General features: G+C 51.1%; 1 protein-coding gene across 1 annotated transcript; it reads left to right on the top strand.

The window, feature by feature from the left end:
- Positions 1 to 2,211: 2,211 nt before the first annotated feature.
- Positions 2,212 to 10,979, top strand: LOC132579673 (uncharacterized protein K02A2.6-like; the record flags this gene model as incomplete). Its single annotated transcript, XM_060250195.1, has 3 exons — positions 2,212 to 2,757; positions 7,741 to 8,067; positions 8,541 to 10,979. Coding segments are annotated over exons 1-3 (3,312 nt in total), but the record flags the coding sequence as incomplete, so codon positions are not given.
- Positions 10,980 to 16,579: the final 5,600 nt, after the last annotated feature.

Here is a 16,579-nt window from a genome sequence, read left to right as displayed (position 1 = left end):
ACACGGCTGCCTACTGGGATCTATCTGTAGGAAAAGAAGTCAGGCTCTGCAGCGGGCCAGGCCAACCATTCATCTTCCGGGACGGAGCTTTGACCACAAACCAAGGCCTTGCTCTGGGCTTTGGCACCAGGTGTGTGACCCAAAGGAAGGGGCAAAGCAGCTTATTGTCACACCAATGTGAATCCCAGAACAAGCATCTGGGGTGCAGCTGCTGGGAGTTAACCTGGTTGGGCTCCTTCTGCCTGCAGCAGGGAGAGGAAGGAAGATCGAGGCAGGGGGTGGGGGGACGGAGGCAGTCAGGGGGCCTTCGGTTATAACTCATCCCCTTCAAAGTGATGCAGGACGGCAGGTGCAGAGGACATTTCTTCCTTGGACGGGGGCTTTGGTTGCTCTCTCTCTCTCTCTCTCACACACACACACACTATACACATGTGTCTCTGTGTGTGTTACCATTTGGTGTTTTTAAGGAGCTAGAAAAGGCTTCATCTCATTCCAGTTTCTGCGGGATGCATCTCTGCGGGTTGCCAGGCCTTGTTCTACCACAGGAGCAACCCCGGCTCCCCCCCCCCCAAAAAAAGAAAACTGCTTTTTTAGACTATATTAACAGATCAACATCTAAGGAGTGTGAAATGCCTGTTAAATATTTGGATTTTATACTATATTAATGCAGTAGCAATATGACAACCTTGCAATAATGTACTGTAAGGATATTTCAGAAAGAACACTATTTATAGCCTCAGATCACAAAGCATCTAAATCAGACTTTTCCCTGCAGCCGCTGTGGCCAGACCTGCCTGTCCCGCATTGGTCTTGTCAGCCACCAGCGAGCCTGCAGCAGACGCGGACTACTGCACCCTTCTTAAATCTTCATTCGCGAAGCCAAGCCGAGAGAGAGAGAGAGAGATTTTTCTTTTTTTAAAAAAAATGTTGTTTCCTTACCTTTGTTGGGTAAAGTTTTATAAGTGTTGTTTGTTAACTTGTATAAAAATTTAATAAAATTTAAGTTATTAAAAAAGCAAACTGCTCTCATGCAAAATGACCATCCCAAGCAGTATCCCCTCTAAGCTGAGTTAGTGTGAGCTAGCTCACAGATTTTTAGTCACCCACTCATACTTTTTGTTTTAGCTCAGGAAAAAGGGCCCCAGAGCACAATAATTGATGCAGCAGCTCACAACTTTCATACCAGTAGCTCACAAAATAGAATTTTTGCTTATAAGACTCTGCAGCTTAGAGGGAATGTTGGTCCCAAGTAGCTTGAACTCTGTAACTGTTTTAATGAAACCTCTCATAGGCCCCCACGTAGGTGGCTGAAGCAAACACATCTCATCACTGGCACTTCCCCCAGCAGCAGCCCCCCTGGAGGTTGTGCTTAGACTGTGCCTGACCGCCCCCCCCCCAGGCCTCCATCCCCCCTACTTAGGGTTGCCAAGTCCAATTCAAGAAATATCTGGGGACTTTGGGGGAGGAGCCAGGAGACTTTGGGGGTGGAGCCAGGAGACATTAGGGGTGGAGCCAAGATCAAGGCTGTGACAAGCAAAATTGTTCTGACAATCACAAAAGGGAGTTCTGACCATCACATTTAAAGGAACGGCACACCTTTTCAATCTCTTTCTAGCATAGGAAATAATGAAGGATAGGGGCACCTGCTTTTGGGGCTCATAGAATTGGACCCCCTGGTCCAATCATTTTGAAACTTGGGGGGTATTTTGGGGAGAGGCACTAGATCCTATACTGAAAATTTGGTGCCTCTACCCCAAAAAACAGCCCCCCCAGAGCCCCAGATATGCGGATCAAATCTCCATGATTTTCTATGGGGATAAATAGAGTGCCCAGCAGACATTTCCCTCCCCTCCCCCCACTTTCTGACGACACTGAAGGGGGGGAAGGGCCTCCAAACCGGGGGATCACCTGCCCCCCCCCCTTGGGATTGGCAACCTTATTTCCCCGCCAATTCCAGGCGCCCAGAAAAACCCAGCCAGGCTCCTTGGAGTGGAATAAAAGGTGATACCTGGAATAAAAGGTGATAGCTGCCCCTGAGGAGGCTGCCATTTCCCAGCCTGGCCGCCTCCTTCTCCGGGAGGGAAGAAACCTTCCGGGGCTCCTCCAGGGGACAGAGCGGCGAGCAGGCCTGGCGAGGCGGGGAAGGCCTTCGGCTGGGTAAGGCTGCTGCCTCTGAAGCGAGGGGCTTCTCCTCTCTCCCCGCAAATGGCAATGGCAGCTGCAAAGGGAGGCGGGCGGGCTGCTCGCTGGCCTGGAGACGCCGCTTCTCCTCGGCTGCTCCCCTCGAGGGCCCGCCGCTGCTCTCACTTCCGCAGCCTGCAAAGGGACCGGGCAGGGGCGGAGGGAGGTGGTGCTGCTGAGCCCAGCCGGGCCCTTGGGAGGGTGGCCACTTGCTGCCGGCCTTCGTGGACGCTCCCCGTGGAAACCGGAGCAGAGCGTGTCAGTGTGCGGGTGTGCGCATATTGCGCCGCTGCAGCCCCGAGGGAAAGGGAGGGGAGAGGAGGCGTTGCGCAGGGCAGGGGGCAGCAGGGCCGGGTCGGGGCGGCAGCGGTGGGGCGGCGTGGTGGAAAGCAGGGCCCCGCAGCCAGGCCCAGTGCCAGCAGCACCGCCGGCAGTCCCGAGGCCGCGGCCAGCAGCTGCCCGCGCCGTCCGAAGCCCCTCGCCGGCGGCCGGCCCCAGCAGCCGCTGGTCGAAGGCCAGCAGCCCCGAGAAAAAGGGAGGGGAGGGAAGGCTGCCCGGGACCGCCGGCGAGGGCCGGTTGGTGGCGGCGCGGACAGGCCACTAGCTGCCGCCTCCTCCTCTCCGTTCCCGGGTCTGTTCTGTTGGCTGGTGGGAAGGCCCGGCCCAGGCGCCCCCCAGCTCTCTACCCCCCCACCCCCAGATTTTTTGAGAGCGGGGGTTGAGGCTCAAAACTCGGGGGTCCCCCGCCAGGGCGGGAGGGTTGGCAAGCCTACCCCTACTGCACTCAAGAGGAGGTAGAGACCTCACTTTCTCCCAAGGGAAGGGGAACCCCCCCTGGACACAAGGAGGAGGGGGGAGGGAGCTCAGCTCTGCCTGCCTTTTTCAGCCCTTTAAAAGACACCCCCTCCCTTTCATGAATGAAGGGCCTTGTGGCATTCCAGCCTGGCGGCTCATTAAATGAAGTGCAACAGGGAACAGGATGTCACGGGTCTGCCTGCTGACCCCTCCTCAGCCTGCCCTTGGATGCCACGGGAAGACCTGCCAGGCAAGGGAGAGGCTCCCTCCGATGCAGGCTGAAGCCAGGGCAGAGTCAGGCCCACCACAGCCCGGGACCTGAGGCTGAAGGAGAAGCACTGCAGCAGACAGCCTCACTCTGACGTTGCCAGAGCCCTGGCTGAAAAGGTCACTTTCCTCACTGGAAACCAGCACCTCAGGAGTTTTTGAATGCCAGCTGTAATGTGCTGGGTTCTGAGACACCCAGCAGGCAACAGGCTTTATTAGCGAGTACATCACAAAGACAACATGCCGGGGCCGAGTCCCCGATTATAGACATTTCCCAGAACAGCCCACTTCCCAGTCCAGTCCAATCAAGACCTTTTAAAGTTCCCACCATAGATCTTCATAGGCGGTGAGGGAGATCCATCTCAGGTGACTCACAGTTTCCCTAGCTCACCTGAGAGCGCTAGGTATGCCCCCCAAATGCAAGACACAACACTCCTCCCCCCTTAGTTCGGCGCACATAATCCCATGGGTATTCCGGTGGTTGCTGCTCATTGAGACCAATGAGGCTTGGCTGGAGGTACTGGAGCTTGCGGACTTATGCTGGGTGCCACTGGTTCCTCTTGGGGTTGCGTGGAAGGGAAGCCCTTGTGCAGTGGACCCGGAGAGATTGCAGGCCCCTCACTATCCCCCGTTGAGCAAAGAGACTTTGCCACAGTTGCCCTGCATGCTTGGAGAGTGCTAGGGTTCCCACCCTCCAGGTGGGACCAGGAGTTCTCCTGGAATCACAACTGATCTCCAGACAGGCAGGCTCTGTGGCAGCGTCACATCCCTGCTGGCTGAGTTCTCTCCCCTCTCCCCCCCAATCCCAAGGAATGGCCCCATGTAGAGGGGGCAGCCAGAGCCAGCGTCCTCCTTGGTGGATCTGAGGAAAGAAGTAAGAAATGCAGGGAACAAGCAGTGGGTCTGTGCACTGGCCTGCTCACGCTCCCCTTTCTGGATTGAAAATTCTGCAAGAAAGACCTGAAAAAGGGGAAAGAAACACCCATCTCTGAGGAGGGGCAGGTCCTGAGGGTGCCATTCTGCTCTGACTGGGGAGGGGAGAAAACTTAGATATGCAAATACGTTGGATGCTAAGAAACTTTCTCCCATCTCACTGGCATTTGGGGAGGTGGTTAAGAGCGTGGACTCTTATCTGGGAGAACCGGGATTGATCCCCACTCCTCCACATGCAGCTGCTGGTGTGACCTTGGGTCAGTCACAGTTCTCGCAGAGCTGTTCTCTCAAGGGCCATTATCTCAGAGCTCTCTCAGCCCCACCTCCCTCACAGAGTGTCTGTTATGGAGAGATCATAAGACACTCTGAGACTCCAGGTGAAGAGTGGGGTATAAATCCAATCTCCCCCTCCTCCTCCAGGGCTTAACTCCTTGAGAGTCTCCCCCCCCCCCCCGCAGTGTGAATGGTGCCAAAACTTCCACAGCCAGAAAAGCAGCACCCACAGATATTGACCCTGAGGTGAGAAGCTCACATGAAAGAAACTGGGGGAAAGTTGAAAAGCAAGAAGAGCCAACTCTGAAGAGAATTCCTGTGCACATCTTTCCAGCTGTGCAGCAATGAGACCTCCTTGGCCCCCCTTTGCTCTCAGCCCCACTTGACTAACACGTCCTTTGAATTCACTGCAGCTTCCCTTTCGCTAAGTGGTTCCTTTCATGCCACAAACAGCCTTGCCAACTTTATCTTTCAAAAGGGCTCCATTATGACTATTTCATTCTCTGGACTCAGTCCAGGAACTGTTGGGACTTCCCAGCCATGGGACCAGGACTGTGTCATCCGGTTTCTCCCACAACTTCTCCCTCTCTGTTCCCAGCTCCCTGAGAGGGGGTGGGGTAGGGGCCTTCCTCTGGGTCCTGTGTTTGCCTGCAGGAAGGAAGCACTGGCAAGTGACATGAGAAAGTCATGCAGGCCTCTTGCTGAAGCTGAAAGGGACACCCACCCCCCAGAGCAGCAACTTAATCATTTGATATTTCACTACTTCATCTTCCATAGACCATTTTAAAAGTAACTTTTAAATTTTTGAAATTAATTTTTCATTATCTCCAAGCAGAACTTTTTCCATTTCCATTTGTTCTCGTCTTATTCCTTCAGTTTTGATATCACTTTCCACCAAACTCTTTATTTGTTGCATTTGAAGCCAATCATACTTGTAATTCAGCTCCTCAGCAGTTTTCAACTCTATTTTACCACTTTGTATTTTTAAGAATTGATTGTATGACATCCATTTTCCCTCTCCTAGCTCAGCTGTTATTTTTATTACTTCTGCTGGCACTATCCATAGTGGTTTTCTCTCATCACCATATTTCTTATACTTCATCCAGATATTTTAAAAAAAATTACTTCTTGTAGAATGGTGAGAGAAAAAACCATCCATCTTTTTCTTTCCATAGTACATATAAGTGTGCCAGCCGAATTTATTTCCATGACCTTCCAACATTAAAAAGTTTTTTATTTAATAACATCACCCAGTCTTTTATCCACACCAAGCAAACTGCTTTCATGATATAGTCTTAAAGCTGGTAATTGGAATCCTCTTTCTTTAACGTCTGTTAAAACTTTCATTTTAATTCTTGGTTTCTTTCCAGCCATACAAATTCTGAAATCTTTCTTTGCCATTTATTAAATTGTTTGCTGTCTTTCACAATTGGGGTAGTTTGAAATAAATACAGTATTCTTGGCAAAATGTTCATCTTAATTGCAGCTATTCTCCCAAGCAATGACAAATTAAGCTTGTTCCATTTTATCATATCTTCATCCATTTTATGCCATAATTTTTCATAATTATTTTTAAACAAATCAATGTTCTTCATTGTTATTTCCACACCCAGATATTTTACTTTAGAGGTCACCTCACAACCCGTTAGCCTCTGCAATTCCTTTTGTTTATTTACTTGCATATTTTTACATAATAGTTTTGATTTTTCCTTATTAACATAAAGTCCTGCCAATTCTCCAAAATGTTGTATTTTAGCTAACAACAAAGGAGTTAGGGTTTGTAGAATCTTTCGGGCTCAAGTGCCGTGTTCTACTGGAGAAAGTTTTCCTTCCAGATGTTTCATTCTCAGCTGCGGAGAACATCCTCAGTGGCGTTGCAGCCGGAGCAGGCGCTCTGACCTTCTTGGCTGCTGTGCATTGAGTGGGGCCAGGGCTGCTGGAGAGCTGCTATTTATAGGCTGGAGGGGCTGTGATGAAAGGGCAATTGATTTGTGGATGTGCCCATTGTTTGGTGGGGCTTCCTGGAAGGGTAGTGATAAGGAAACTGGCTGTTGAATGTGACCATTGTTCTGTGTTAATTGCTGGGAGGGTTGTCACAAAACAAACAGCACATTACAGAGAACAATCAGCACAGTCAACAACTATCTTCCTTATCTTCACACCCCTTCCAACCCTCCCAGCAATTAACACAGAACAATGGTCACATTCAACAGCCAGTTTCCTTATCATCACAGCCCCTCCAGCCTATAAATAGCAGCTCTCCAGCAGCCCTGGCCCCACTCAATGCACAGCAGCCAAGAAGGTCAGAGCTCCGGCTGCAATGCCACTGAGGATGTTCTCCGCAGCTGAGAACGAAACGTCTGGAAGGAAAACTTTCTCCAGTAGAACACGGCACTTGAGCCCGAAAGAGTCTACAAACCCTAATGATGTTACCAGCCGTGAAAACCTGAAATCTTTGATAACAAAGGAGTTACTTGTGTAGGATTTTCATTTACAAACATTATGTCATCTGCAAATGCTTTATATTTATAGGTAAAACCTTTAATTCTCATTCCTTCTATTTCTTCATATCTTGTATTTGCATCAATAAAATTTCAAGAGTCATTATAAACAACAATGGCGAAAGTGGACAACCTTGTCTTGTACCTTTGCTAATTTTCATTTCATCTGTGAGATCTGCATTTATACATGACCTTGCACGTTGTTCAGTATATATTGCCTTTATCATTCTTATAAAGTTTTCCCCCAACTTTATTTTTTCCATTACTGCAAACATAAAGTCCCAGTTCAGATTATCAAAAGCTTTCTCTGCATCCACAAAAAATAATGCAACTTCTTTCTCTGGATGTCTTTTATAGTATTCTACAATATTTACAACAGTTCTAATATTGTCTCTTTTTTGCCTTTTGGGAAGAAAACCTGCCTGATCTTCCTTTATAAAATTTATTAAATATTATGTAGTGTATCAGTAAATAATATGCGACCGAGCGCAGGGCGCGAATCTCCCCGCCCATCAACAGCTGTGGCGGGAAGTTCAACGGGTCAGGATTGGCCTGACCAACCCTGTAGGCTGTACCGGGGATTGTATATAAGCGGGACCCGGCCCGCGTGTTCCCTCTCTTGCAACGTGCTCCTAATAAACCATGTTGCCCTACTCTCGTCTCCGCTTCGAGTACGTTACACTGGCGACGAAGGTGGGATCTTAGCCTCAGCGGCTACCACGGAGATCTAGGGCAACCACGAGGCCTGACCGCCGCCGCCATGGCCACACAGAACGGAACCACCGGCTACATCGAGACATTCGACCCCGCCAACCCCGAGGCCTGGGAGTCCTACGCGGAGCGGGTCGAGTTCTACCTAAGGGCCAACAAGGTCACCGACGCAGGCTCAAAGAGGGACGTTCTCCTGAGCATCTGCGGGCCAGCCACGTTCGAGATCGCCAAGGGTCTCTCGGCTCCCGCCCGCCTCACGGAGAAGTCCTACGAGGAGATCATCAGGCTCCTCACCGGCCATTTCTCGCCACAGCCTTCGCAGGTGGCCCGTCGGTTCCTGTTCCACAGAAGAGACCAGGCCGTGGGGGAATCGGCCGCCGATTACCTGGCGGCTCTCCGCAAGATCGCCGGGAACTGCAGCTTCCCACAGTTGGAAGACACCCTGGCCGACCGATTCACGTGGGGCCTCCGCGACGAGAGGCTCCAGCAGAACCTCTTCGCCAAGGAAGAGCTCACCCTCCAGAGCGCCTTCAGCGAGGCGGTGGCGTTCGAGAGGACCTCCAGGACCTTCCCCAAGGCCCGGACAGAAGCCGCCCACCACGAGGAGCTGGACCACGACTGCCCAGAGGAGGAAGAAGCCCACCAGCTGCGCCGCCCAGCCGGGCCACCCAGCAGAGCCGCCCAACGCCCCGAGCAGCCGAACGACCCCCAGCGACGGAGAGGGTTCCGGCCACCAAGTGCGCCAGCTGCGGCGACCCCCACGACAGGCGGGACTGCCGATACCGGAACTGGGACTGCCGGAGCTGCGGAAAAACGGGCCACATTGCGAGGGCTTGCCGAGCCAAGCCTAACCGCCGGAGGCCGACCACGCATCACGAGTCGGCGGAGTTCCATTCCACGGACTCCACGTCCCTTCAGGTACTGAACTTGCCCCTCGCCACCCCCGATAAAATTAAAGTGGCAGTCCTCATCGAAGGGAACCCCTGCCAAATGGAGGTGGACTCAGGTTCCTCCATTTCCCACATAGCGGAGGAGACCCTGAGGGAACTGTGCCCCCGGCAGCGGCTGCAACTACGGCCGGCGAACTTCATACTCCGGGACTTTCAGAAGAATCCGGTGCAAATCGCGGGGTGGGCGCGGGTGCAAGTCGAGCGGGGGTCCTTCTACGGCCCGCTGGACATCCTGGTGGTAAAGCGCCAGCTCGCCACCCTGCTGGGACTGGCGTGGTTCAAACCCTTGGGAATCCGGGTGGAAGGGGTGGGGCAAACCCTAACACCCAGGGGGTTCGGGGAGATATGCCAAGAGTTCCCTGACGTGTTCGATGGGTCTCTAGGGAGCTACAAAGGGCCGGCCATCTCCCTACCGCTAGACCCCACGGTCCGGCCGATTCGGCTCAAGGCGAGGAGGGTCCCGTTCGCTTTAAAGCCAAAAATAGAGGCCGAACTAGACCGCCTCACAGCCCAGGGAGTCCTGGAGCCTGTGGACTATGCCACCTGGGAGACCCCCATCGTAACCCCCATCAAGCCAAACGGGGAGGTGCGGATCTGTGCAGACTATAAATGCACGATAAACAAGGCACTGCAGGATAACCCCTACCCAGTGCCGGTGGTAAGCCACGTTCTGGCTGCCCTAGCGGGGTCCAAGATCTTCGGGAAGCTGGACCTGGCACAGGCCTACCAACAGCTCCCGGTAGATGCTAAGACGGCGGAAGCCCAAACGATAGTGACACACAGGGGGGCCTTCAGGGTGAGGAGGCTCCAATTCGGGGTTAGCGTCGCTCCCGGGATCTTCCAGAGTATAATGGACGCTCTCCTGAAAGGGATCCCGGGAGTCCAGCCATTTTTTGATGACGTGCTAGTCGCCGCCCCGGACCCCGAAGAATTCGGCAACCGCCTAAGAGAGGTGCTCCGCCGGTTCCAGGCTGCGGGGCTCAAGGTCAAGAGGGAGAAGTGCCTGCTGGGGGTTCCGCGGGTGGAGTTCCTGGGGTTCGCCGTGGACGCAGCGGGAATCCACCCCACGGAAGAAAAGACACGGGCCATCGTGCAAGCTCCGGCCCCCACCTGCAAAGCGGAGCTACAAAGCTTCTTGGGGGTCCTTAACTTTTATCACTCATTTCTCCCCCACAAGGCAGCCCTAGCAGAGCCCCTTCACCGCCTACTGGATAAAAAAGCCCCTTGGGTTTGGGGCAAACGACAAGCCGCCGCGTTTCAGGCGGTCAAGGACGTTCTGGTGTCCAACGCGGTGCTCCACCATTTTGACGAGGGCCTCCCCGTCATCTTGGCTTGCGATGCGTCGCCGTATGGGGTGGGAGCAGTCCTGGGGCACCAACTCCCGGACGGGAGGGAGGTGCCGGTAGCGTACTACTCCCGCACACTGACACTGGCAGAGCGCAATTACGCGCAAATAGACAAGGAGGCTCTGGCGATCGTGGCGGGGGTCCGCAAGTTCCATGAGTATCTGTACGGGCGGAGGTTCACCATAGCCACGGACCACAAGCCCCTCTTAGGCCTGCTGGCCCCAGATCGACAAACCTCCCAAATCCTGTCACAGCGCGTGTTGAGGTGGAATCAATTCCTCAACTCCTACACTTACACACTGGTACACCGGGCCGGCAAGGCTATGGGTCACGCTGACGCGCTCAGCCGCTTGCCGCTTCCGGAAATGGGTCCAGACCCCGCCCCCGCACACCAGGTCATGCTGATGGAAAGCCTCCCAGAGCCGCCCCTTCACGCAGCGGAGGTCGCCAAGGCCACCCAGAAACATAAGACACTTGCACGGGTGCTCGACTGGGTGGTGAGGGGGTGGCCAGAGGGGAACATGGGGGAAGATTTCAAACCCTATAAGGTCAGGAGGGAGGAACTAGCGGCACACAAGGGGTGCCTACTATGGGGGAGTAGGGTGGTGATTCCGCCCCCGCTGCAAAGGCGGGTTCTAGAATCCCTCCATGAGACCCACCCCGGCATAGTTCGCATGAAGGCCCTGGCCAGAAGCTACGTCTGGTGGCCGGGAATGGACGGGGAAATAGAGAGTTGGGTCCGCAGGTGCCAGACGTGCCAGGAGTCGCGGCCCGAGCCTCCCAGCGCCCCCGCCACTAGGTGGGAGTCCACCAGGAAACCATGGTCGAGACTCCACCTCGACTTCGCGGGGCCATTCCAGGGGCAGATCTTCATGATAATTGTGGACGCCTACACCAAATGGCTTGAGGTCATCCCCGTAGGGTCCACCACGTCCGCAGCCGCAATCCGAGCATTACGCAGGGTCTTAAGCACACATGGTATCCCGGACACCATAGTCTCGGACAATGGGACCGCTTTCACATCCGCAGACTTCCAGGCGTTCCTCCAGCGATACCTTATTAGGCACATAAGGTCGGCCCCCTTCCACCCAGCCACCAACGGTCAGGCAGAGCGGATGGTCCGCACCACCAAGGAAGCCCTGGGCCGTATTGTACAGGGAGACTGGGACCACCGATTAGCGGCATTCCTATTCGACAATAGGATCACCCCCAACCCGGTCACAGGGGTTAGCCCGGCCAAGCTCCTCATGGGGCGAAAGCTCATAACCCGGCTGGACAGACTACACCCTGACCGGGCGTCAGACACCCGCGAGAGCCCCGAGGTCCGGGACACAGTCAGGGGTTTCTTCGTGGGTGACCCGGTTTACGCCCGGAACTACGCAAGGGGGCCCAATTGGGTGGCGGGCCGAGTGCTACGAGTCACCGGGTCCCGCCACTACGACATATCAACTGAGGGGGGCCAGGTACTACGGCGGCACATAGACCAATTAAGGCGCCGCACGCTACCAGAGGCACTGGCGGACACAGAAGAGGCAAGAGCCGGAGAAGAGCCCAGCGGGGACCGACCGGAGGACGCGGCCCCATCACCCCTAACGCCGGCCCAGGTAGCACCGGAACCGCCAGAGCCCGAAGGTGCCGAAGAACCAGTCCGGCCACCACCGTCCGCACCAGGGTCCCCCGCAGCATCAGATGCGGTGGCGGCGCCTCCCCCACAGGACCTCCCCAGACGGTCCACCAGAGAGCGCCGACCTCCCGCATATCTGCAAGACTATGTTCATTAACCAGGGGGGGAGGGGTGTAGTGTATCAGTAAATAATATGCGACCGAGCGCAGGGCGCGAATCTCCCCGCCCATCAACAGCTGCGGCGGGAAGTTCAACGGGTCAGGATTGGCCTGACCAACCCTGTAGGCTGTACCGGGGATTGTATATAAGCGGGACCCGGCCCGCGTGTTCCCTCTCTTGCAACGTGCTCCTAATAAACCATGTTGCCCTACTCTCGTCTCCGCTTCGAGTACGTTACATATTATTTAAGCCGTTCTGCCATGATCTTTTCCCTTGAAGTTCAAAGCTCAAACCTTCAGGTATTATCCACCTGTATCTCATTCCGTTGTCACATAATTTTTCTGTCAGTTTTTTATATGCATTCCTATCAGTTAACACTTGTCTTGGCAACTCTTTCATAAATCTTATCCTACTACCTCCCACTATCAATGTCTTTTCAAAATTTTTGTTCATTATTTTTCCCACCATTTCTTTTGTCATAAATCTTATGACCACATCTCTTGGCAGATTGTTCTTTTTTGCATAGATTGAATTCACTCTATACATATAATCATACATATTTCTATTCCCTTCAGGATCTTCCTCCAAAAATTCTGCAATTATTTTTATTATGTATTCTTTCAAGTCAGATTCTTCATCTTCTGGTACACCTCTCAGACAAATCTGTGTCTCAATCAACTTGCAGTCATGTATTATCACCTTTTCTTGTAGTTTCAACAAGGTGGAATCATGTGTTTTCACTCTCTCTTCCACCTCCTGTCCTTTTTTTGTTATTACTACAGTCTCATTTCTGAGATTCTCTATCTCTTTTTTTAATTCTTTTTTTGAGTCCTCAATATCCTTTCTTATTTCTTTTTTAGAGGCAGATCATTTCTTTCACCCCCTTCATTATCCTGGCTTCCATTGCGCCTAATTGGGCTTGCATTTTCTCCATTGAAGCAGACCTAGTACGAATTTGCTTCGGGTCTGACATGTAAAAAAGATCAAAAATTTTTAACTCACCAAATTAAATTTGGACCATCAGGTTTAATAGAGTGAAGCTTGCCCTTTCCAATGAACCCAATTTCGCCATCCTCTGAGCCTCCCAGGGTCAGATATTGTTTAAAGTTTTTATTTCCCCCAAAATGGTGGACACAACTTTTGCTTCACTTTAAAATTTTTCCTTCTTTTCCCTTTACCCAATTCAAATCTTCTTCACCACTGTCCAATAGTCCTTATTTTAAAATTACCAATTCAATTAATTTCACCAATTTTTAATGTCCCAGTCACTTTAAAAATGTTGTTAAAATTTTGTCCTCCCAACAATGTCCGCCAGTGTTTCTCTCTGATATTATAATCCTAGAGTAGGCTGTTAACTTCTCTTGCTTCTTTCTTCTTCCTCTGATACTTCCTGCTTTTCCTGCCACCAAGTCTCGTTTCACTGGTAGAGAAATCTTGCAATGTCTGACATACTTCCTGTGTTGACTGTGAGTGCTGCAGATCTATGACGATGGGGCTACTTCCTCAACCACAGATAGACAAAACAATAAATTCCTTTCTCCTTTTAGCACTGTCTTTTAAGTTTACAAAGTTCAAATTTAGCCCCTTTTCTTCTCTTCCTTTCAGGCTTACATTATATCCAATTCCCACCTTTATATTTTGTTTTGTTTAGCTTTAATTAGTTCCGGAGTAAAAAGATAGCGATCAATACCTTTTATTTGTAGTTTATCCAAATGGACACCAGTCTTTTATAGATTAGATGTTTAAAGTTGTAAAAGAAGACTTGGATCCTGTCAAGCTTAAGTCAAATAAATGACTCTGGAAACTTCTGTAGATGATGAATATGCAACAAGGGACGGTGGCTCAGTGGTAGAGCATCTGCTTGGTAGGCAGAAGGTCCCAGGTTCAATCCCCGGCATCTCCAAAAAAGGGTCCAGGCAAAATGGTGTGAAAAACCTCAGCTTGAGACCCTGGAGAGCTGCTGCCAGTCTGAGAAGACGATACTGACTTTGATGGACCGAGGGTCTGATTCAGTATAAGGCAGCTTCATATGTTCATATGTTCTCTCCAGAAATCCTTCAAAGCCTCAAAAGAGCCCCCTCCGGAACTCCCTTTCAGCCAAGGTAAGTCTCCTCAAAGTATTTGTGCATATCTTGGACAATTCTCTAGCTGAGAAAAGCAGGCAGAAGGCATTAGTTTGCCTTTTACTACCCCGGACAGAAGTGCCAGCCTGCCCCTGTTAAGGAAAGCAGCTCAGCTCGCCATTTTCCAATCCCGGAAGACCGCAATCCTTTGTTTTCTGAAGAGAATTCATGTTTGTTTATTTATTTCCAACATTTGTATGCAGTCTTTCTATAATATAGGGGGCTCAATGCAAGGAAAAGGTGAAGTGGTAGTGATCATAGCTCTTTATTTCAGCACAGCATAGTATAGGGCTGCACTCTAAGACTAGAGAACTGGGCCAACAGGCTATTTTATACACACTTCAAGTTTCCCATGCTAGCACGCCATTGGGTCATTCAAATCAGCAAGGGGCCCATGATTGGAGCAGGGCAACAGGTATTTGGATCCTGCTGCCCATTGTTCCTGAGTCCCCAAACTCAGTCCTTACGGCTCCAGTGAGCCAGGCAGGAACACACACTTGACATTAGTCTGCATACATAACACTTTCCGTCTGATCAGGGGCCCTAAGGCAGTGAACATAAAAAACACACTAAAACATCCAAACAGTTAAAAACATTTTAAATTATAAAATAATTGAATAAAAACACAAAACAATCAATACCAGAGGAGGGCCAATAGCCATTATTGGCAGGGGGGTGGGGGTGGCAGGTCTGCCAAACAAAACAACACCTGATGGCCGAAAACAGGGGTCGATGGAGGCAGGTGGATCTCCCAGCAGAGTCCGGACACAACCTTTGAGTGCCACGACTCTTTCTCGGGTTGCCACCTGGCTAGCCCCAGATGGTGGGGACAGCCAAAGCAGAGCCCCTGAGTGCGCAGGTTCCTTTGGGGAAAGGCGATCCTTAAGGTATGTTGGTCTTGGGTACAGAGAGTCAATACCAGGCCTTTAAATGGAGCCAACACCAGCACCTTGAATTGAGCCCAGAAGCAAATTGGAAGCCAGTGCAGATGTCACCTTAACTGTCCAAAATACGATAACTAACTTGGCTTTAGAGCCTATCATTTTGAGCCTGATATTAGCAACACCTTGGATTGTACCACAAGCTCCCAATGCAACAGAGCCCTCCTTCCACATTGATTTTTACACAGACTAGAAAAGATACATATATTTGCTTCCCATCTTAATCTCTTTCCCACTTGTATCATCCTTTCTGCACTACACAGAACATATGAAGCTGCCTTATACTGAATCAGACCTTTGGTCCATCAAAGTCAGTATTGTTCTCAGACTGGCAGCGGCTCTCCAGAGTGTCAAGCTGAGGTTTTTCACACCTATTTGCCTGGACCCTTTTTTGGAGATGCCAGGGATTGAACCTGGGACCTTCTGCTTCCCAAGCAGATGCTCTACCACTGAGCCACCATACCAGAGCATTGGTATTTTGCTGTTCGTTTCTAGTTAGGACCCCACACCTGGAAAGCTGGACACCTCTGTCATAGCAGATTCCACTTTTCTGTCCTATCCTATCCCCCATTTCCTCACATTTACACATCTAGCTTCAAAGTAACTCTTACTCCACATTGGAGTTGCTCTGGTTGATTTCTTGTTGTGGTGGCATTGTTTAATCTGGGTTAAAGGAAAATGCTATTTGCCTGTGCCTTGCTCTAGTGTTTCCAGTAGGATAAATTTTCCTCTCATTCTCAGATCCCTCAATAAATTCCATATATCTTTATAAACCTAAAATCTTGTCTCTGTGGTCCTTTTCCTACTCACAGCTGCCTCTCTGTTTTCTGTTCCCTGAACAAACATACAGGCTAATTCCCCATGTTTGTCTGGACATACTGTGAAGAAATGCATTTTTTTTTGCCTTTGGAGGTTTGAAATAAGCAAAACCTTTGCTCTAAGTTTTAAGAGCCCCCCCCCCCGCCCTCAGCAGAGAACAGGCAGGGAGGAGGAAGTCAGTCAATGGCTTTCCAGGCTCACCTCAGCTACCTCTTAAGACATGCTAATAGATCTAGCAGGAGAGTGGTGTGTGGTTAATTTCTCCCACTTCTCCAAGCAGGGAACACAGATTTGAAAGACTTTACACTAGAAAGGCTCCAGGAAAAATTTCTAGGAAGAAGCTCGTGAAAACACTTCTCTGACCTGGCCAATGGGTGGGGGAAAGAGAGGTGATAAAACTCAGGGGCTGTTTTCGCACTGACCTTAATCAGCAGCGATGCCCCTCTTCACAGCGCAGGATCGGTGCGGATTTCGCACTAATTGCCGCGGAGCACCCGGAAGAGCCGGAAAGTCCCACGGCTTTTGCGGCGCAAACGGAAACCGCCAAAAACCAGTTTCCATTTGCGCCGCAAAAGCCACGGGACTTTCCGGCTCTTCCGGGTGCTCCGCGGCAATTAGTGCGAAATCTGCGCCAATCCTGCGCGGTGAAGAGGGGCGTCGCTGCTGATTAAGGTCAGTGCGAAAACGCCCAGGGTGTGAGGAGGAAGCTCTTTTTCTTTGGGTACTTAGTCCATGACAGGGACAGAAATCTCTACTGAGGAAGCAGCCAATGACCATGTGGCTGGCCTAAGAACTGGAGAAAGCTGCCAGGAAAAGAAAACTCTATAGAGTTCCGTAACTTCCTAAGCAAAAGGAGCCTGTTCTATATTTTAACATCAGATAAGGCATGTATAGAGAGAGAGACAGAAGATTTACATTTCACCTATTTTTAAAAAAATCCCTTGTTCAGTCTGGTG

This window comes from Heteronotia binoei, chromosome 11 (assembly GCF_032191835.1).
Source record: "Heteronotia binoei isolate CCM8104 ecotype False Entrance Well chromosome 11, APGP_CSIRO_Hbin_v1, whole genome shotgun sequence".
Lineage (NCBI taxonomy): Eukaryota > Metazoa > Chordata > Lepidosauria > Squamata > Gekkonidae > Heteronotia > Heteronotia binoei.
Note: the sequence above shows the minus strand (reverse complement) of the source record. Positions and strands in the feature narration are given on the sequence as shown.